The sequence below is a fragment of the Aspergillus steynii genome (genome assembly GCF_002849105.1).
Source record: "Aspergillus steynii IBT 23096 chromosome Unknown P170scaffold_1, whole genome shotgun sequence".
In the NCBI taxonomy this organism is placed as follows: domain Eukaryota; kingdom Fungi; phylum Ascomycota; class Eurotiomycetes; order Eurotiales; family Aspergillaceae; genus Aspergillus; species Aspergillus steynii.
Window position 1 is genome coordinate 5,384,064 of NW_020194398.1, and position 20,183 is coordinate 5,404,246.

General features: G+C 50.1%; 9 protein-coding genes across 9 annotated transcripts; 4 read left to right on the top strand and 5 right to left on the bottom strand.

The window, feature by feature from the left end:
* Positions 1-842: 842 nt before the first annotated feature.
* On the bottom strand, positions 843-1,679 carry P170DRAFT_422019 (Diaminopimelate epimerase-like protein; the record flags this gene model as incomplete). The annotated part of the gene is made up of 1 exon (XM_024847405.1): positions 843-1,679. The coding sequence occupies one exon, from the start codon at positions 1,677-1,679 to the stop codon at positions 843-845; it is 837 nt and encodes a 278-aa protein (XP_024710778.1).
* A 670-nt stretch (positions 1,680-2,349) lies between these two features.
* On the top strand, positions 2,350-3,611 carry P170DRAFT_422020 (alpha-hydroxy acid oxidase; the record flags this gene model as incomplete). Its single annotated transcript, XM_024847406.1, has 3 exons — positions 2,350-2,422; positions 2,504-3,387; positions 3,459-3,611. 3 exons carry the CDS (start codon positions 2,350-2,352, stop codon positions 3,609-3,611), a joined length of 1,110 nt encoding a protein of 369 aa, XP_024710779.1.
* Positions 3,612-3,946: 335 nt separating this feature from the next.
* P170DRAFT_399638 (Zn(II)2Cys6 transcription factor) lies at positions 3,947-6,295 on the bottom strand (the record flags this gene model as incomplete). The annotated part of the gene is made up of 6 exons (XM_024846289.1): positions 3,947-4,457; positions 4,513-5,107; positions 5,154-5,310; positions 5,353-5,641; positions 5,703-6,163; positions 6,218-6,295. The coding sequence occupies 6 exons, from the start codon at positions 6,293-6,295 to the stop codon at positions 3,947-3,949; spliced, it is 2,091 nt and encodes a 696-aa protein (XP_024710780.1).
* A 283-nt stretch (positions 6,296-6,578) lies between these two features.
* On the top strand, positions 6,579-7,760 carry P170DRAFT_443254 (phytanoyl-CoA dioxygenase family protein; the record flags this gene model as incomplete). Its single annotated transcript, XM_024850520.1, has 3 exons — positions 6,579-6,818; positions 6,881-7,657; positions 7,722-7,760. The coding sequence occupies 3 exons, from the start codon at positions 6,579-6,581 to the stop codon at positions 7,758-7,760; spliced, it is 1,056 nt and encodes a 351-aa protein (XP_024710781.1).
* A 317-nt stretch (positions 7,761-8,077) lies between these two features.
* On the top strand, positions 8,078-9,688 carry P170DRAFT_506072 (uncharacterized protein; the record flags this gene model as incomplete). Its single annotated transcript, XM_024854354.1, has 5 exons — positions 8,078-8,287; positions 8,355-8,495; positions 8,556-8,838; positions 8,891-9,208; positions 9,269-9,688. 5 exons carry the CDS (start codon positions 8,078-8,080, stop codon positions 9,595-9,597), a joined length of 1,281 nt encoding a protein of 426 aa, XP_024710782.1. The 3' UTR covers positions 9,598-9,688.
* Positions 9,689-9,745: 57 nt separating this feature from the next.
* P170DRAFT_461344 (putative C6 finger domain protein) lies at positions 9,746-13,044 on the bottom strand. Its single transcript, XM_024852028.1, has 6 exons — positions 12,364-13,044; positions 12,171-12,283; positions 11,857-12,101; positions 11,612-11,804; positions 10,967-11,556; positions 9,746-10,907 (listed from the first exon to the last, which is right to left on the bottom strand). Exons 1-6 carry the CDS (start codon positions 12,772-12,774, stop codon positions 10,033-10,035), a joined length of 2,427 nt encoding a protein of 808 aa, XP_024710783.1. The 5' UTR covers positions 12,775-13,044; the 3' UTR covers positions 9,746-10,032.
* A 1,424-nt stretch (positions 13,045-14,468) lies between these two features.
* P170DRAFT_461345 (uncharacterized protein) lies at positions 14,469-15,319 on the top strand (the record flags this gene model as incomplete). The annotated part of the gene is made up of 2 exons (XM_024852029.1): positions 14,469-14,980; positions 15,054-15,319. Exons 1-2 carry the CDS (start codon positions 14,701-14,703, stop codon positions 15,317-15,319), a joined length of 546 nt encoding a protein of 181 aa, XP_024710784.1. The 5' UTR covers positions 14,469-14,700.
* Positions 15,320-15,993: 674 nt separating this feature from the next.
* Positions 15,994-16,316, bottom strand: P170DRAFT_470898 (uncharacterized protein; the record flags this gene model as incomplete). Its single annotated transcript, XM_024852794.1, has 2 exons — positions 15,994-16,020; positions 16,083-16,316. The coding sequence occupies 2 exons, from the start codon at positions 16,314-16,316 to the stop codon at positions 15,994-15,996; spliced, it is 261 nt and encodes an 86-aa protein (XP_024710785.1).
* Positions 16,317-17,468: 1,152 nt separating this feature from the next.
* On the bottom strand, positions 17,469-19,247 carry P170DRAFT_470899 (putative MFS drug efflux transporter; the record flags this gene model as incomplete). The annotated part of the gene is made up of 3 exons (XM_024852795.1): positions 17,469-18,630; positions 18,691-18,939; positions 19,003-19,247. The coding sequence occupies 3 exons, from the start codon at positions 19,245-19,247 to the stop codon at positions 17,469-17,471; spliced, it is 1,656 nt and encodes a 551-aa protein (XP_024710786.1).
* Positions 19,248-20,183: the final 936 nt, after the last annotated feature.

Below are 20,183 nucleotides of genomic sequence, written 5' to 3' on the forward strand. Positions count from 1 at the left end.
GGACTCGGACCTTTAGAAAAGGAAATGACAACTATGGTGAGCATCTCTCGACACTGTACGGAGTATACTGGCTGGGTATCTTCATTGGCCCGCCATCAGCTTCCGTGTCGGTGGAACAGAAGACTCCGTGCGAAGATAGAGATCAAAAAGAGAGAAAATGTGCTAACTCCTCCAGGGAAATCTGATGGAAGTAGAATACCTAGTTGGTGAGCCTGTGAGAGAGGCCGAGAAAGCCGGCGTTCCGACGCCCAATCTCAGAGTTATCTACGAGATTTGTAAGGCTGTCCAATGGAAGATAAAACTGGAAAAGGGAATTGTTACTGTACCGCCAAAGAGAAGTTTTTGAGGCCTCTATGACAATAGAAATGCAAATGACCCTACTTCTAAACACAATCAATGGTGACCCCTTCAATCCCAGAAGGAATAAGTGGTGTATGGCGTCCAGGTTTCTTGTTTAGTAACCACGCAATTAAACTTCTTTCAGCTCAGCATTATGTGCTCCGAAGGAGATAGTATCCTCCTGCGCTGCGTCTGATGCAAACACAATATATGTGTAGTGGCCCAACCTTCCACGCACAATGTGTAGCTTATATGATGAAGGCCACAACATGTGGTACTAGAGGTAAATGTGTTATTTAATATCTCGTTGTGCTGGTATTTCCTTCACTTTCTGTCTAACAATGTGTCTGAGGCTTGCTGATGGTCTGATTGGAATTTCAAGTTCTAGTCTATGATCTCTCGAATTTCTATAATAAACCAAATTCCTTCCCACTGAGCAATAAAGCAAATACATCTATCTACCATCACTAAGGAGACCCGAAGGCTGAACCGAGAGTCCTTTCCTATCGTAACAGAAAGCCAGGGAACATTGCCTCACTTGGGTCGATCCAAAATCTCATCTGACCAACAATATTAGCCCGTCCACGAACACGCGGAATACAAGCCTTGAATCCTTCCACTGGTGAAGGTTCTTCCGAGACAACATCGGCCTCGAAAGATGTGCCAATAATACTCTGATGAACAAGCTTGTTTTTCCCAGCACCAACGCGTCCCCGTGATAGCAACACAGCCAGCCTGGCGCATGTACCGGAGCCACAAGGCGACCTGTCAATTTGACCATCTGCAAAGATAGTGACATTTCTCTGGCGGACGATTCCTGCTTCGTCTTTTCCAACATCCTCCTCGCGGTAGAAGATCACACAGTATAAGTCGTGGGTGCCGTAGTGTGCTCGCTGGCCTAAAGAATGCTTCACCTCACGACCAAGCTGGATGAATTGGGCATAGTTGCAGGGATCGACTTCGACGCCTAGCTGGTCCGCATCAATAGTGGCATACACAGCCCCCGCGAAGACCAGGTCGGCTGTCACGACGGCTCCACGCGAGGGGAGAGCAGCGGATAGATCCTTCGCTATCTGATAGCTGAGCACGTTGATGAATTCGGCATGGATGGGGTCTCCGCCCTGCATCGTGATACGCGATTTGACACGTCCGGAAGGCACGTCGATAATCACATCCACCTCTTCATTGTCGGGAACCGGAAGCATTCTATGGGCAACCGCCCAGTATCCGAGTGCGATCGTTCCATGGCCGCATGCGGTAGAGAAACCGTCCTTATGCCAGAACAGAACACCAAATAGCGCGCCAGAGTCGTTCGGTGAAACGATGAAACCACCATACATATCAGCGTGGCCGCAGGAAGCCAACTTCCTGAGTCATAAACGGTGGAGTAAAGTCTCCTTCACCGCGAACGGGAGGTGATGCCGTGGATTGCCTGTTTCCAAACAGCCCATCTGGACCTCTTCTGTTCACTCCAGTGACCCATTTTGGAGTTCATAAAAAGCATAATTGCAAGGCCAATCACCGAAGCCCTTCTAGGCACAGATAGTGATCCTAAAGAAAAGACTGTTGGGTGGTATTTGACTTTGTGCTCCGAGCAAAAAGACAACGCAGCAACAACTGATGGTGCTGAGATATGGGGTGTATTTGCAATCGCACACCGTGCGTATCTGTTTTAACTCAGAGGATATCCTGTAAGATTATCTATTCTAGAAAGGGAAATGCTAGTCAGAGACTGCGGAGTACAGCCTGGTGGGCTTGTGGACGCACGAGGATCCCTGTGCCTCACGCCCTACCACGCCCTACCACGCCCTACGCCCTGTAGATAACAGTCAATGCTTAGGAGAGAGGTAGATCTTGCTTGGTTAAACATCCCATGATAGGTAGAATAGCGCATTTTCAGATGATTGATAAACCCCCAATGCCTCCATAGTGTCGTTCCAATCCGAAATACATGCTCGCCTTGTACTGCCATCTCGACTGAGCCCTTATAGTCAATTCTATCTTTTGCAGATGGCTGATCAAATCCTTTCCATAGCTGGCCTTGAGGCGGCAGCTTCTAGCTCACTCCCAACTTCTGTGAAAGGTTCGATACGTTGAACACCCCCCCTACATTTTAGCTAATCACCCAATAATTCACATCTCTGATCTATCGGGCTTAAACTAGATTTCTTCAACTCCGGAGCTACAAACGAGGTCACCCTTCGCGATAATTCAGCTGCATATGGCAAATATCGCCTACTGCCGCGAGTCTTGAAGGACGTGTCTCGCGTTGACCCAAGCATATCAATGTTTGGTAGCCAGATCTCGTTCCCGCTATGCATTGCACCAGCCGGTATTCAGGCAATGGCTCATCCGGATGGAGAGCTAGCGACAAGCAGAGCATGCGCCAAAATGGGTGTCGATATGGGCGTGTCGTCGTTTGCTAACTACTCGGTTGAGGAGATAACAGAGGCTGGCAAGCAGGTGGGAGTCATCCACCATGTCATGCAATTGTATTCCATGAACGATAAAGCCAAGCAGGAGCGCATTGTCCGCCGTGCCGAGGCTGCCGGCTGCAAGGCGATCTTTCTCACGGCAGACAGCCCTGTGCTTGGAGTTCGCTATAATGAATGGCGAAATGGGTTCAAGCCCCCTGCTGGGCTAGGGTATCCGATGTATGAAAAGGCATCGGAGGAAATTCACTCGGAATCCCACGACGAGGGGTTCAGTGCGTCGAATTCGGACTCCCATTCGTGGGCCAAGGATATCCCCTGGTTGCGCAGCATTAGCGGCATGGAAATCTGGATCAAGGGAGTTCTTGCCGCGGAGGATGTTGAAACTGCCATAGAATACGGGTGCGACGGCGTCGTTATTAGCAACCATGGAGGCCGACAGCTAGACGAAACTCCGGCAACCATTGATGCGCTCCCAGCTTGCGCGAAAGCTGCCCGTGGGAGGATCAGAATCCATGTTGATGGAGGCATTCGGTCCGGTGCCGATATTTTCAGGGCATTAGCGCTCGGTGCGGAATGCTGCTGGGTTGGCCGTCCCATGCTGTGGGGTCTAGCAGTAGGGCCTTTACCCTTGATTTGCCTGACATGTGGCATTTGTGTCGTGAATGAGTACTAATGAGTGACTAGCATAACGGTCAGTCAGGCGTGGAACTAATGTTGAAGCTTCTTTACGACGACTTCAAGCGCTGCATGCAACTGACAGGTTGCAAATCGATATCGGAGATTACCACTGCCAGTCTAGCGATAGCTCGTGCAGACGGACCACTGGCGCGATTGTGATGCGGACTGTTTCATTATCCTAAATATGACTTGGATGTATTATCAAAGGGGGAGTTGATGTTACTAGTCAGGAGACTGAGATAGATAAGCTATCGAGTGTGGTCAGATATTCCAAGATCAATTGAGATACTCCGGTAATTTCTCCTTAGGCTATAGCCCACGTTCTCATATTGGTTAGGCAACGATACATATTCAAATGTCGTCCAGTCCCTGCTGATAATATTTACCAGTAGTCCAAAATTGTGTAGTTATCAAACCCATGAACAAAACGACATATTAAATGTCTGTAGTGTATTCCAAACGGCAATGAATTCACTTGAGGACCAATGTTTGTATTAAAGATGGTGAAGATCCGACATTAAAAACGGATCTGCGCCATCATCATCAAGGTCAGGAAATCCGGCCCGTAGGAAAGGCAAATTCGCCAAGAACACATCCGGACAATGCAGAAGGTCGGCAGAGTCCATGAATGATAGCCTTGCAGTATCTGGGAAGCTGTCCGTGATCGGATACTGCATGCCTGTATCCCCAGAAGCGGCACCCTCGGGGATGTCTTGTAGTTCCTCTAGGGCTGCCGGTGGAAGAGAGGGAGTAGCAGTTGATCTTTTTTCTGGGCTTGGTGCATGAAAGATCGCCTTTGTAGCTTCTGTGGTCGACTGTCCTTGGAACCATAGGCTTGCAAGCAACTTTGCGTACTTGGAAGCAATGTGTGTTGGAGTGGTAGCTGCATCTTTGAGCATCGAAATGAACTGCCTGCTTAGAGTAAAACAGGATTGATATTCTCCTGGGCTTAATGCTCCGACTGTGTGGGCCTTGAAAAGAAATACCGATGCATGGATCTCACTCCTAGGACAATGTCAGCCTTGATAATTCTGCGTTGTATAGAAGTGGGTTTACTGACATATAATATCGCACAGGCAGGAATCGCAAATGCCTCGAGGGATTAAGCTGATCTAGGAGCTCCCTTAGAACGTTCTGAGCTGCATCAATGGCAATGTAGATGTGACGACCATCAGGGCTCGCCATGACACTGTAAGGGAAACAAGACACCCCTTTTTCATGATCCGACGCAGGATCAATTCCGGATGATCGATAAAGAACGGCTTGGAATGCGAAAGCGTTGATATAAAGTCGCAGGTATTCAAACTGGAGTGTTAGGAGCCCATTGAGGTGGCTGGGCACATTGACATTGCTCCATGACATTTTCCACATGTCGAGTGCCTTTGCACCGTCGTCTAGATACTTTGTGTAGTCACCCATGAGAATCAACTGCCCTGTGTGTGACTTGGAAGCATACAGGATGTCGTGTACATTTCCAAAGATGGTTGTTAATTCAACCTGAGCTTGTACAAATGATGCATAGTCAGATTGTCCAGCCCTCTGAGGGCGCAATGAAGGGTAGTCATGCGCCGTGAATCGAGCAGATAGACCTGGTCCGCGACACCAAAATGCTTGACCCATCTGAATGGATATCTGGCGATCTGCAAGGTAAGTGACTGCTGACCGTTAGCTATGCAATCGATCGACAAAGTGTAGCCATACATATCCAGGCCAATCGCTTCCGACTCGCAACTGGTTCCGACTCGGCTTTCCCTTCTCCGCGAAAGGAATATCTTTCCAAATGGAACAAATAGGCTTGCCTAACTGCCAGTCCGATGAGGTTCCACGCCAGGCTATCTTCCTCAGATGTTTCTCCTTGCTCTAGTTGATGTTGACTTGAACTGTGGTCATCACGGCTGACATTGGTCCCCGAGTTGATATGCGGTACCCATTCAGCTAACAACAATAGGCCTTCCACTGAGCCGACCTGTCGAACATTCCTGGAGCCCAGGACTACACGAAGGAGGAGTTTCTCCATATAGCCTAGGACTCTGGTGTGTAGAGACTCTAAGCCTTGCCGGTTCTGCGTCGATATCGTTAGTACCGCGGCTAGCAAAAATGGCTCGTAAGCCCAATGATGCTTCATCGTTTCGCCAGATATCAAATGGCTTGGTACAATTGGTAAATAGGGGTGGTGGTTGCTGGCATAGCTGAAGGCCGAAGGGTTAGGTTAGCATTCTATTCCTGGCTCCGATGATATTGAAGACTTACTACTGCAAAAGAGGCTCGAGCATTTGTATGTCTACAACGCCATCCTGGATAATCTCACTTTCCCTCAGACTGGGCTTATCTCCAGGAACATGACTGCCTGTTCCATCTCGAAATTCTAGGTTATTTTTGGGAAGTTCAGGAAGTGTAGAGGCTCTTCTGTAAGTCACTCTTTCGCTAGACGCCGTCTGTGCCAGGATTTGGAGCGCTTCTAGAGGGTTTTGTATCCCGCCATGAATATCATAGCCTTGGCTCTCCTCAGGGACGTTGTCCATTGACAGCTTAGGACTGATGCTCTGGTTTTCTGAACCATCGGAATTGCGGATTATTTGTCGTCTGTATTGGCACCTGCGTCGTTTCCGGAGGTGTGAATAGTCGCCGCCTCGGCTTGATCCGGCTACGACGCAGTCAAAGCCCTCTGTGGAACATTTTGAACACGGCTGATGTCCACTACTGCTCTCATACTTTCTGGGAAAGAGTCACGACCAAACAAGATACGCGGGGTAAACAGTCTGTACATACAGGTCACATTTTGTCTTTCGCTGTCGGCATCGAATGCAGGCGCGATAGAGCCTGGTTCCTGTACTTCTTGTCATGATGGTTGATGATGGAGAGACTCAGAGTATCTAGGATGGAGGCGGGGCGTGATGGGATGATGGCGAAAGGCGCGGAGTGGAGATGCGGAGATGCTCGTCGGCAATAGATGGCAATAGACGGCCTGGCCCTAACTATAGCCGTTTCCCCTCATCATTTCTAGCAGTTGCAAGAATGGCACTATAAGAACATCGCCCAAGCACCAGGCTTTGGTTTTGCGCCCAAGCTTCAGTTCCTCCGTCTGATCATCATTGAGAAAGCGATAAATCGAGCTTCCCTGCCAAAATGACAACTACTGTCAGCGAAACCAAGATTTGCGCCTCAACGCCAGCAGAAACGCGCAAGCATCCTTCTCCCAAAGATGACCAGTATGGCAATTATTATCCTGCTCATCCAGAGGATCTCAATCTTGAATCGAATTTTGGCCCCATGGCTGCGGACCAAATTGGGTACCTCCAACCCACTTCCAAAGAAACCCCAATTGAAATCATGCGAGAACGGTTCCAGCGCGATGGATACCTATTCGTAAGCATTCCACTTCTCTTTGCGCTTCTTCACACACTTATTAATCTCTTTACCATTGCTAGGTGAAAAGCCTGCTCCCAAAAGACAAAGTGCTCAAATGTCGACGACAGTATTTCGAGCACATGGCCCCATCAGGCCTTCTCAAGGAGGGGACAGACCCGGTAGAAGGAATATACAGTGACAAAGACAGTCGAAAGTTTCTTCCACCTGGAAACCTCCGACGGCTCTTCGGTCTTAAAGACGATGAGGAGTCAAACAAGTACCTCGAGCTAATGATCAGCGCTCATGAGGCGCCCTTCTATCTCGAATTCTGCGAGATCGAAAAGCTTAGAGCCTTTATTAGAGCGTTTGCTGGATGGGAAGATATAACGATGCTGCAGCGAACCATGCTTCGTGCTTTTGTCCCCGACAGTGAATTAACCCCAGTTCACTTCGACCAGATGTATCTTCGCGCAGGACCACCGACCAGTTTGACAGCATGGGTCCCGATTGGCGGGGTGTCTTTGGAAGGCGGAGGCCTCATGTATTTGGAGAACTCGGTCGATATCGGAAAGAAAACAGAGGAGGAGTTTCGTTGCAATGCGAGCAATCTGAATGACGAGGAGCGTGTTTCAGCTTTCAACAAGAATATGAATGATGGTGGGTTCCTCAGCCGTGATACCGTGTCATACGGAAAAGAAGCCCAGAGAAAATGGTTGATTACCGAGCATGAGGCTGGGGATGTGATTTTTCATGATCCATTCCTGGTGCATGCAAGTTGCAAGAACAAGGATCCGGAAAGACGTATTCGGCTGGCAACTGACTTGAGGTTTGTTGATTCTGCCAAGCCATATGATAAGGTAGGAAGCCAAGAAGCCTCTTTCGATATCATGTCTGCTCAGTTGCTAACATTGGGACTTATAGCGTTGGATGAAAGTGTATCGACCACTTGATGGTCTGTAAATGGTTAGGGGTGACGAGATCTGATGTTGTATAGATGCAGAAGTTTGATCAACGACCCATTTCCAATTTACAATCAGTTTGATTCACACGGCATTCTAATTGACCTGAATTGTTAAACTGCCTAAACCGTATTGCTCTTATAGACCTGCCCCCGTGTGTCCTGAACTTCCAGGCCGTCGAAGTCACCTGGTAGTCACCTGCCAGCCACTCCGCTCTCCTTTTGCTCCCGATCTCATCGCACTCATTTTGAATTGTGTTATCGAAACGTCCATTGCGTATCAATTCAAATGGCGCCAATGAGAACCCTAAATACCATCATGTATCAGCGTTCCCATCAGTCTGAACAACATACAAAGCTCGCTAGTCTATCCCTAGCTAAGTTCTCGCATACGACCACCTCAGCCAGTCATCGGGGTCCCCTGCATTGGAACCATATCATCGGAAACGGCGATATCGTTGGGGTATTTGAGAGGTTTACAGTCTCAGGCAATGTCCTGCTCAAAGTGTTCCAGGATGATCAGATAATAGTACGCTCCGTGAAGCCTGCTCCTATAGCCAAACCGTCGCAAGCTCATTCGCAGTCTACTGTTCCAGGAGCAGATTAGCATAACGGATCTTGCCCAAATAGCAGCCTCTGAGGCCCAGTCCAGCAATCCCGGCTCCTCGAAGCCGACATTCGCCGTCGTCGTGAAGTTGCCCTGTCTTGCGATAAAGTATTCAACGGGAAATACGCACGTTCGTGAAGTCCCATCTCTAGTGAGAATTTGGGAGACTTCAAATCTGATCACGGAATAGATTCGTCGATTCCAAATCAAATTCAGCCTAGACCGCGACTACTACACAGTATTGGCTATATTAAGTGACATCAAATGCCCCTTCTCCGAGCCCAATATCGACCCAATGCCACTGACTCGGAGACCATCAACTGCACAATGGCAAATGGCATCCTCATCGTCGGCCATGGGAGGTAGAGTCGGTGGTAACTTAGCGCCCGAGCAATACGCATCACACGGTGCTTTTATTCAGCCCCATGAATCAACACTCGGAGTATCAGGAACAACTTCGAGCATTACAGCCGGTGACTCGATTCCTGAGCCCCTGACAAAGTACTGGCTAACCCAGAAATATAGCCCAAACCTCCCTGCCCTCCTCATCAAGCACCATGCCCAACGTCCCTGCAGAATCGTGGCCAAACGACCGCAATCGAAGCGGCCCACGAGACACAAACATCTCTCAAGATATCGCGCCCAGAGATCCCATACCCGGACAAAGCAACAACGCACTTATCCGGAGGCCCTCAACCGCGACAACATGCTACGATGCCAAATCGCTCGAGACAATCCTACCTCCCAAACGACAGCTCCCCTTCCTCAACCCCGGGCCACAAGAGGCCAATAAAAGGCCGACGACATCGTCGGGTCATATATTCCGCAAACCAGAACATACCAGTAAGTCGGCGGGACTAAATCCGGGAGACATCACGAACACTAAAGTCTCGCCGTCTGAAGATCTCTCGGGCTTGTCTAAACCTACTAATACCTCTATCACACCATCAACCGGATCGGGTTCTCTGCCCTTTCCTCCTCCGAACAACGAGAAGCATCATCAATCTATGAATACAGAACCGGTTCAAAACAAGCCTTCACAGCAAGAAAGCCTTGACATCCAGAATCCACACCTCAGGTCCGAAAATCTTTCAGCATATGTGTCATCTTCCACTGAAGAGCGGACCAAAAGCCTTGCGAATTGGATCTGTCAGCAGATCGAAGATGAGAAATTCGTCCAGCTGGTTCAAGATATGGATGGCACATGGGAGCGACTTGCGTTGGGAAAGTAAGATCTCCTAATTCCTGTATCATTTGATTTGTGAACAAATTGCGCTGTTTCCTTGTCATTTCTTACGGAGATAGTAAGTAGCAATATCAGACGGACGTTTCTGATAGATAGTGAGCTTCCCTGCCAGAAAAGATAAAATCACAAGTTATCTTCTAGCAAATTGATAAAGTACAAATAGGATAGAGGAAGATGATAATAGATACCCCGCTAGTCAATCACCATTCAGACAAAGCCCATTACAAGTTGATAATATTTCTCTGCTTTGTTTTTTGATTTTTCCAAGTCCAAATTATTTCAGCCCCAAAGAAATGAATAAAAGAACAAGAAGGGTCCAAGAGTGGGACGGAGGAAGAGAGCGCCAAGAATACAAAAAGGATAGTGCTAAAGATAATCAAATTCTCCTCGGACAGGCTGAGAACGGAGGCTGAAAATACATTCAGCGAGATCGACGGTAGATAAGGCCGGAGAATACATTGAGATAACCTTCCTTGGTAAGGAGGGTGTAATCAACGACCACACGAGTCGCCGGTTGCGAGACAGGGCCCAAGTTCGGCGACGTGGCAGCGTTGAGGTTGTTTTCGGTCGACAGCGCAGGCGGTGGCGGAGAGCCCGAGTTGGCAGCCACAGAGCCTTCAGCGCCAACAGCGAGATCAGCCAGATGTTGAAGAGAGCGCTGCTCATTGGGACCCATGACGGGAGGGCCGACAGAGCCGCTCTTGTTGAGGCTGGGGTCCTGGAGTTGGCTTTCTTGGGCCTTGGTTCGTCTCCATTCGAGGAAGATGCGGATCTTGGCGTCCCAGCCCGGAGTCGTGAAGATATCCCCAAACTCAGCCGCTTCGGTGCTTCGTTTTTCGCGATAGTCAAGAATTTCCTCGACCTTTCGGAGCGAATCCCAGCAGTCATTGGCGTACTCTGGAAGAACCGTAGACTCCAGGAGGGTCATGGAGGCCAAAGCCAAGCTGTGAAGATCGAAGGGCGTTGTGATGCGAGATTGCGTGCTGGCCTTGTGCAATTCGTTGATGACCTCTTGGGCGCTGTAGATGATCTCGTACGGACTGTAGACGAAGATGTGTCGCTTAATCAACAGCCGAATGGTCCAGTACAACTGGTTGTGCAGACTGTCAATAAAGGTCTGAGATTCTGATTCATCGGAGGCATCATTGAGTGAGCGCAGATCCTCAATCTCTGATAGACGCTCAAGAGATGATGCCAAGTTGGCACCGACCATGCGACCAATGCCGGTGTTCGTCTGGCAGATGTTGTGGTCCAGCGCAGCCAAGGTAACCAGCTCAACAAGGAACGTTGAATAAGCTATGAGGCAAGCAATTAGCACGAATACCTAAAGCGCTCAGTACACTCGAAGAACTTACAGCCAATGCCAGTGGTAACACGTCCAACAACCCGTTCGTCTTCCCGACCGCCCATCTCGTACGTTCCCAGGGCGCTTTGGTCGGCCACACTGACCGCGTACCAGCGAGAAAGTATACCCAGCGCGACCCAGTTGCGACGGACGAGGTTTGCCTCGGAGTCGACGTCGGGGTCTGAAGAGCGTTTGGTCTTGAGTTGGCCAAGGCCCTTTGCCATGTCCGAAGCGAGTTTGTTGGCGGACTGGATCAAGGAATGTTTCGGTACACCATCCTTCAGAACAAAGTTGTCTGGGCCCCTCCAGTCAGAGTCGAGTATCATGAGCAGCATAGTCTGGAGCCAGATGAGGTTGATCCCGGTCGGACGGACAATAGCCGGCTGGCGAGTGTAGTATAGAAGGAGGTCCTGCGCATTATCGAAAGACGTGACTCTCTCGAAAGTACCGAAGACTCGATCGAAATTTGTGCGTGTAGCGGTATAAAGACTGTAAATGAAAATCTCTTGCACTTCACGACTGCATTGGTGGAGGATTTCGAGCAAGCGTTCCTTCGAGTGCGGCAATATGGGGAAGACAGGGTGTATTTTGGCATAGTACCTGTTTCTATTTAGAAGCTGTATGATCAAGAGCCACAAGGCTGTGATGAACTTACGCGTTGATAGCGCCTTCGTCCAAGTCCAAAGGAGTCATGTCCTCTTCCATTGCTTGTTTGGGTATATCGGTCATTTCAATGCCAGCGGGTAGCTCGTTCTCATTGCCAGGCGACCAGAATAGATTGCCAGGCTTCGGTGCCGAGCCGCTGACAACCGATGCATTGATCGGATCCGTTGCGCTTTCACCTGCATCTTCTTGTGGAGTTAGTTAAAGAGAGGCAATGGAAACGCGTAAGACACGAACCGAATGCATTCTGCGACCGAGTGTTGAACGGCGCTTGTGTAAAGGAAGAACTCGGAAGTCCTTCGAATACCGAGTATGTTCTTTTGCGACCAATTCCACCGCTGTCCATTGGAGGCGAAAATTCCTGATAGCCCTTCGGGGAAGACACCTCGTTCATACCCTGGTACGGCATGTCCGGATGGACCATGGCGGGCTGCATCTGACTTTCGAGAGTGTGCAATCGTTCGGCCAATTCCTTGATGTAACTATGTTATAGCCAACGTCAGCTGAACGCGCTTCTGATCACAGACATTTACGGCGATCGCGTCTCTTACCCTTTGCTGGGGCCACGTTTCATCGGAACGCGACTGAATTGACAGACAACCCCGAGACGTCGACAGTTCGAGCATGTTTCCACACCAGTTTCGGAGCTTGCATCGCAACGGACCTAGGGAAATCGCGACGTTAGTCAAGGGGAACCACCAAAGCAACGTCGCGTCGCGCAATCAAAACATAGGATGTTGGTACCTTCTTGCGCCGGCACTCATCGCACGCGCGAGAAATCTTCGATCTTTTCCTTCTCGCACTCTGATCACCATAGCTCAAGTCGTGATTCGGATCGACGCCCACTTGTTGACTGGGAGTGAATTGAAGCATATGTTGTTGTTGGTGCTGGTCGGGCGACGAAGGGCGACCCATATCGCCGCCAGCGGGATTGGACGCACCCAGGACCATCGACTGACCGTGATGGACTCCATTGCTGGATCCATCGGCCAGACCGGGGCCGGAGGTTTCGCGCGAAAGCTCGGCGGACAGGAGTTCGTCGGCCGTCAGTTGGCGGTTGGTGTAGTACTGCATGGCGCCCTGGCCGATCTGCGCCGCGTTGGGGGACGGATAGGAAGGGGCCGGAGGCATATCGGAGTGCTCGCGGGAATTCATTGTCGGGAGATGGACCGATCAGAGCTGGGTCGATGGGGGTGGGTGATGGAGCGAGGCTCCGGATGGCGATGGGATGGTGGAGGAGGGAGGAAGTTGGCGGACGGAAGAAGTCGCGGGCAAAGGTTTTACAGGCTAAAAAACCGCCTGGGCGGGGAGAACATTTCGAATGGGTTAGCGCCGTATGCCCTCGGCGCTGGGGAACTGATCACAGCAAACATGGTCGCGCAACAGCAGATGAGTCGGGCTCATGGACCTGGATTCCTGCTCGCGGGATGCGATATAGTTTCATCCTGGGATGATCGTGCCGACGCGGAGATCCGGCTTTTTGTTTCTGCGTCCAGCGCGCGGATTAATACTATTTCCCACCGGCCCAGACTGGACCAAAGAAACTCCTCCCAGCGTCGAAGGATTCGATGCGTCGACCGTTTGTCGGAATGTCTCTGGCACGCCGTCTTTTTGTTTCTGAGAAATTCGCCGATGCGCCCGCTGCATTCCGGCCTCTTGCGACCCTGGATATGAGGCCTCTGGCGATCCACGTTGGGATACAGCTCTGCGCCATGGAGATCATCGACCTGCCATCCCAACCCGAGGGGTGATGCAATGTCGCTGTGGTCGCTCTTGTTCTACAGCTAATGAACCTTTTTCTGTTCTTTCAGATGACTTTTGTCATGGTTTCACGCGTTGCTACGCAGATGCCGAAGTTGAGATACCAAGACTGGTGATGTGCCACCGGACTGGTGCGATGGTCACAGCTTCTGCCTCGTAGCCAGTACGCCCAACCACAATCCACCGCGTCATACTGACAACAATTTAGCCTCAAACTAAAGTGTCTGAATCGCAATATCTGGTATTATTGCTGAATGTCGCACTATTGCCGTGCGTGAAGGCTTTGCCGTTTTGCTCGAAAGGCCGACCCTAGGGCCTTCAAACTACCACAAACTGTATCCAACCTCTTTTTGCTGCCTTCAGCAGTTTAGAGATCAGTAGCGATTGTTTGGGTATCAACTTGCCCTTTCCAGCTATTTTTCCTACTATAATCACAGAGCGCACCGTTTTGACACCTGAGGCAGCTATGGCCGTCATTGCAGACCAGATCACGTGGACTATCACGTGCATGATGTGTCCCCAAAATGGAAATGGCCATGTTTAGGCATCAAGGCCACAATTGTTGGAATGTGCCTTCGATCAGACATTTCCATAAGAAACGCTGGTGTGAAACTCTGCATCTGGAGTTATTGACAACTTGCAACCAGCATTGTCATTCGTTCCTGTTCTCATATGAAGCCTTCTCGGACAGGCTCAGATCGCCATTGTCTGCTGTACTTCGTAAGGCTGCGCCAGTCTTGGCCGGAATCCGTCGACAGGCTCCAGGACCACTAATCAAAGATCTATGAGCCACCTGCTTCGGAATTGACAGATTCATACAAAGCAAATGAAACATTGGGGCTATCCATAGGGTTGCGGAGAGCTCGTACCAACATGAGCGACCATCAGTCAACAGCAATTTTAGCACCAATTCTTCCTATCTTCACTAGGGTTAAAAGCGCCTACGCCAGGTCATATCCAAAGAACCGCCCCAAGTCGCCTAATGGCTCGGCAGGCGGGGGTGCCTGGGCGAGCTTCAGGGGCGTCAGCTTGTTAATTTAAGAGGCCTGCACTATGCCCATTCAGTGAATTGTCAAACAACATTCTCAGGGATATTCAGGCGCTTACTGGCCCTAGGGCTGCATGGGTATGATCCTCACCATGAGGCTCATTGGTGGGCTCGGTATACCTTGTCATTGGCACGTACTGCGTATTCAGATGCACTGCACATTCTGCATGGCCCAGATATATAAGCACGAGCACTCCTACACTACCAGGATATTCTTTTTCTACAACCCGGACTAGTACTCTTTCCACACCCAAACAACCTTCCTGATCAAGATGCAACTTATCTACATCGCCGCTGCCCTTGCAGCCATCACCACTGCACATGCCATCGATGCATCGGCCACCCCTTCGTCTTCCGGCGTAGCCCCCCATCGCACTCCCGACACCAAGCCCGGCAAGCCCGTGGAACGGACTGAGCTCCTCACATCATCTGTCAAGATTCTGCTCAACTACGACAAGAACTGCTACTTCGAGCTGACTGACATCCAAGGCTGCACGGGCAAGTCCGCGCCATTCGGCACGGTCAGCAAGACCACCGGGAACTGCGAGAACAGTAAGCCATCACTCGAACTTTCACCCCTCTTTCTCCATTGAACACTGCTAATGTGGGACTCCAACCGTCACAGACGGCGCGTACCCCCTCATCGCCGACATCTGTGACGGTCAGATCTGGATCTACACCCACGGCACGGATAACGTGGAGACGTACATCCCTCCGCTGGGTAAGGGCGAGTTCGTCACTGAGGGAATGTTCTGGTTCAAGAACTCCACGGGGCATGTCAATGATATACCCTATGTCATAGGCTATGTGATGCCCGGATGCGAGTTCTATGCGACGCACTTTGACGAGGAATTCGGTTTGGTGTCTTGGTCCAGGAGCTGCTATTATTAGGGTAGGAGGTGTGTTGGGTTTACTCTGTCGATATAATAGAGGGTGTCTGTAATGACATTCTTATTCTTTTCATTTTTTTTGTATTATATATATTGATTGTATGCTTGACGGATACTTCATCATAAACCGATGCTCTCATAGTGAGGAATGATTCCACCTCTAATCGAAGGAGCAAAAATCCAATAGTCAAATCTACATGAATCCTCTATGCCTGGAACCCCCTCATTCATTCCTTACCATTAACCCAAGAACCCAAACCCCAATAATAAAAAAATGAAAACAAATCCTATCCACAAAACATCTCCCTCCAGCCTGACAAATATATCCAATCCCCACCCCCCAACCCAATCAACCTTGAAATTCCCTAAATATACTCCTTCGCCAAATACCCCAAATTCTCCTCCAACGGCTTCCCAGCCACCGTCGCATTCGTCACGCCCACAAGGAAAATAAACCATCCTAGCCGGCTGGGTCTCGGAGACGTTTCTCCACCGATGCATACCCGCCCGGTTCACCGACACGTCGCCAGGATACATGAGTCTCTTCTCACCACTGTCCAGCGACAGCTCCATGACGCCGTGCGTGACGACACCGTACCCGATGCCGATCGATCGGGGGAGGTTTGATTCGACGCCCGGGGCGAAGTCGATGGATGACGGAGACGGAGGGGTAGTTTAGAGGGGGCTTTTGATTTCATGGTACTTAGTCAGTGTTTAATGCACTCTTGGATAGGGTAGTGGGGGAGAAGGAAAGAGACAGGTACCTTATTTTCCATCGCGAACTTCACGTCCTGGTCGTCTGTTAGGTCGACGGGGTTCGAAGCCGTGCTGTACGGAATGTTCTGCGCCGCGGCGCCCTCGACCATGATAGTGACATGGTCGCCCTTGTCGGAGGCCAGGAAGATTGATTGGCCTTTAGGGTTGTGGCCGACGATGTAGCGGTTCTGGTCTGGGAGGCCTGGGGCTGGGAATCCGGTGACAGGGCCGCCGTGGGACATTGTGCAGGTGAAGAGGGCTGTGGATAGAGAAGAGAAATGGCGATTTCAATATTCAAGGAGAAGAAATCTACAAGGGAGGGAAATGATCGCGCTGGAGGTTGTGGTAGGTAACCAGTTGAGATGAAGATAATATCCAAGTGTATCGGGGCGAGAGATGAGCCCAGCTTTATATAGCCCCAACCATCAGCGAGTCGAAATTAGAACGGACCAAGAACCACAGGTCCCGTACTTGCTGCGCATCAATAAACAATGGCACATTCGAAGGTCCCCATGGTTTGACTCTGTCTCCGAATGGTCTCGTCCTGGGGCTTTGCGTGCTATCCAGCAAGCGAGCCTGATCCTCCGTGGGACCGGAACACTTGACAGCCTGGGTCTGGCAATGCCGAATTGGAATGAGTTTGACACCTGGTCTGTCAATGCATGGCTTAGCCCCAACACGTGGGTGCAGGGTCCGTAGACTGGACGGGATGCCCGGCGAGGCTGGGGTTCCTATAGACGATTTGCAGTTGTTGAGGAAATCGTACTTACAATGTAGGTAAAAATGTAGTATTGCGAATGTTTCACGTCGTTGTCGTATCACGCAGAATTTGCAAAATACGGAACTTGTGAGACTTCCTTCATACGAAGTATATTTAGAGTTGCACAACGCTGACAACGCGATCGACCATAATGCAGTATTAGGAGAGGCAGCTGGATTTAACTCAAGAGACTTCAAATGGAGGCATGCTCACCGAATGAATGGTAGGTCGCTAGGCGATCAACAGAACACAATACATGTATCAAGCAATCGACAACGAGGAAGGTGCCATAACTATGTATAATTACCAGTATTCAAAGGTGAGAACGAACATCTAGATACGATTCGAAGCACAGGCATAATTCAGACATTTGATAAAAAGAAGAAAAATGGAACTCAATACGACCACTCGTGCAAGACAAGTTAAACAATTCCTTCACCTTTTTCCAGTGATCAGTCATGTATCTGTGTTATTGAATGAAACCGTCTCAAGTTCCGCAAACAAAGACCTCCCCAGAAAGTCAGTTGGTCCCCAAAGAATCACTTAGGTGAAAATAAATAAATCTCGAGCTAAAAAGACACCATTCTCTGACCTCTCACAAAAACAAACCACGACGCAGAAAAACAAGGTACATCTAATAATTGCTTGCTACCGGCTTGTTCTCCACAATCGCCTGCACTGGCTCCTCCACCGAAGGCTCCGATGTGTCCTTCTTAGACTGCACAAAAAGCTTCTCTCGCTTCATGAACAGAGACAGAACCACGGTTAGAGCTCCGGCTGCGACAAGCATATAGTAGATATTGCCGATAGTCGACACCAGTGCCCTCTGTACGGCAACCTGTTGGGTGGAAGAAAGCGATTTGAAGAAGGGCCCCCCGGCACCGCTGATGGCCATTTGAATCAGATCCTTGTCTGCATCGGGCATCACTGCCGAGATCTTGTTCGTCGCCTGATTGATGAAAATGCTGTTGGAGATAGTCAAACCCAGGGCGATACCGCCAATCTGACCGCAGCCAATAAAGGCAGTGGACGAAGCGACCTTCGAAGGACCACCCTTCGCCTGTGAGACCGGGAACGATGCTTGTGAATAAAGCCCTGTGCCTAGAGCCAAGATCACACTGTAGCCGTAAATCCTGGAGGTGCTGGATTCGAGGGTGACCGTGTGCATAAGCGACGCACCGATAACAACCAGAACGCCGCCAACGAGGTACCAAGGCATGTAGTATCCAATGATTCCCATGAGGATACCATTTGAGATGACGGCGAAGACCATGATGAACACAAAGGGCAAGAGTCGCACACCTGCCTGTGTCGCAGAATCCCCGAAAACGAACTGGAAGTAGAGAGGAATGAAGTAGACGGGAACAAAAGCGCAAGTGACCGCAGCTGCCACCAGAACAAAGAGAACTACCTGCTCGTATGATTTGAGGAACTCAAGAGGGAAGAGGCGAGTCTCGGGTGTTGTGAAGAAGACTTGCTGAATTCCGAACAAGATCCACAGCACGCCGGAGCAGACAAAGAGACCGATGATCCTTCCACTGTTCCATTCGAACATAGCACCTCCAAAGGCGATAGCCATGATCCCAGAAACAAATCCACCTGCACTCAGGATGGCACCCAGGATATCGATGTGCTGAATGCGGGATTTCCAAGAAGCGGTCGGTCTAGGGTCGTGTGTCTCGAGGAGCCATAAGTAAATGGGGGCGGCCAACGCTCCCACGCAGAGGTTGATGTAGAAGCTCCATCGCCAGGTTGCCTTGGAGTCAGCGAAGGCTCCTCCAATGATGGGTCCAAGCCTAACACCTCGTCAGCAAAGTCAGTCATAGGCAAGCCGGTAGTTGATTGTGTCCCCTTACACGGTCCCAATTCCCCAAGTCAATCCAACAGATCCAAGGTAACCAGGTCTCTCGGCCTCCGTCGTACTGTTGGAAAGAAGGTTGATTGCCCCAAGATAGATACCAGAGCCACCGACACCACAAATAGTTCGTCCCACGATCAAGGCATTCATCGTCGGTGCCGCACCACATACTGCCGAGCCGACTTCGAAGAGGATGACGGTAATGAGGAAGGACTTCTTCGTTTCGAACTGAGCAAAGACCTTGCCCCTATGGGTATTGTCAACAAGGAACTACTATCTTCTCAATTGGGTTCGAGGACTCGTCACTAACCAGACTAAGTTGACGGCGACACCACCGAGGGCAAAGGAAACGGAAATCCACGGCAGTTTGTTGATTTCGCCAAAAGAGTCGACAATCTTGGGTTGAACATCGGCGACGATCGTGTTGTCCAATGCGAACAAGAAGATCGCCGATAGAATTGACAAAACCACAAGAACCCATTTGAACCCAGTTACATTCCGTGGAGGAAGGTCCGGATTGGTGAGAGGTCTGTCAGCATACTCGCTCACAGCCATGACGGAAGATGGAAGAGCCGCTACAATTGCAAGGGCGTAATTCCTAGGAATTAAAGTAGACCAACAGCGAAGACCACACAACTATTCAGGACGAGTACAGCCAAATAAAGTCTAGGTCGGAAGGTTTAGAAGGCCGGCCAAGACAGCTGAATCGTTATTAAGGCCTAGAAAAGAAAGCTCTCGGGACGCAGCCGGGCGAACAGAAAGCAGCGACAACGACAGAGCCTCGCTTTTCCAGATGCACGCAACCCGGACAGTTCAATGTGCCCGCGTCTGAATCTTTGCGGTCATATCAGAAAACGCCTTAATATTAATTTGCTACCATCTTTCCATTATACGATATACCATCGTATTACCGCTAATCCAGAGGCGGATAGTAGCATATGCTGAATTAAGCTAGACCAGCACGTGCGCTGTCAATCAGCGGGTCGGGCAATTAAGGTGTCCGGTACCCGCAGCCTGACCCATACCAGAATTACCCGTGTATTCGGAGATTTTCAAAAAGGAGCCTTAGAACTCTACAAGACAAACAAGTCCTGAGTCTTACACCAGTACCGGGCACGAAAGCCCCAATCCGCAAAGAATGCCCCTCCAGGCTGAAGCAAAAACCAACTGTATTGGCTGCATGGTATTCACATCTGTAGGTAAATCTCAGTTTCTGCCTGAGATCGGGCAAACTAATGCTAGCGTCCGTTAACCCTGCCCTGGTCGCAGTGCCTGGTGCCAGTGGCGTAGAGTTCCCCCGATGCCGATTCGACGGCTCTTGTGAGTGTTCCGAACGGCGCTCGCAGTCCGTCCGGTTGTGCGCCAGGCAGCTGGTAGAAAGCTCCGTTGGGCGTCTGCAGGGGCTGCGCCTCGAATGGCCTCTCTCTTTTCTTTGTACTGGGTTTTGCTTTGTTACGTGGATTCTTGGGGTGGGTGAGATAGGATTGTCGG

Coding starts and splice junctions, on each gene's coding strand:
- P170DRAFT_461344 (XM_024852028.1), bottom strand. CDS start 12,774: ATGAATTCCCGCGAGCACTCCGATATGCCTCCGGCCCCTTCCTATCCG. Junction 12,284..12,363: donor ATGAGTGCCGGCGCAAGAAG/GTACCAACATCC, acceptor CGATTTCCCTAG/GTCCGTTGCGATGCAAGCTC. Junction 11,557..11,611: donor GACGAAGGCGCTATCAACGC/GTAAGTTCATCA, acceptor AAATAGAAACAG/GTACTATGCCAAAATACACC.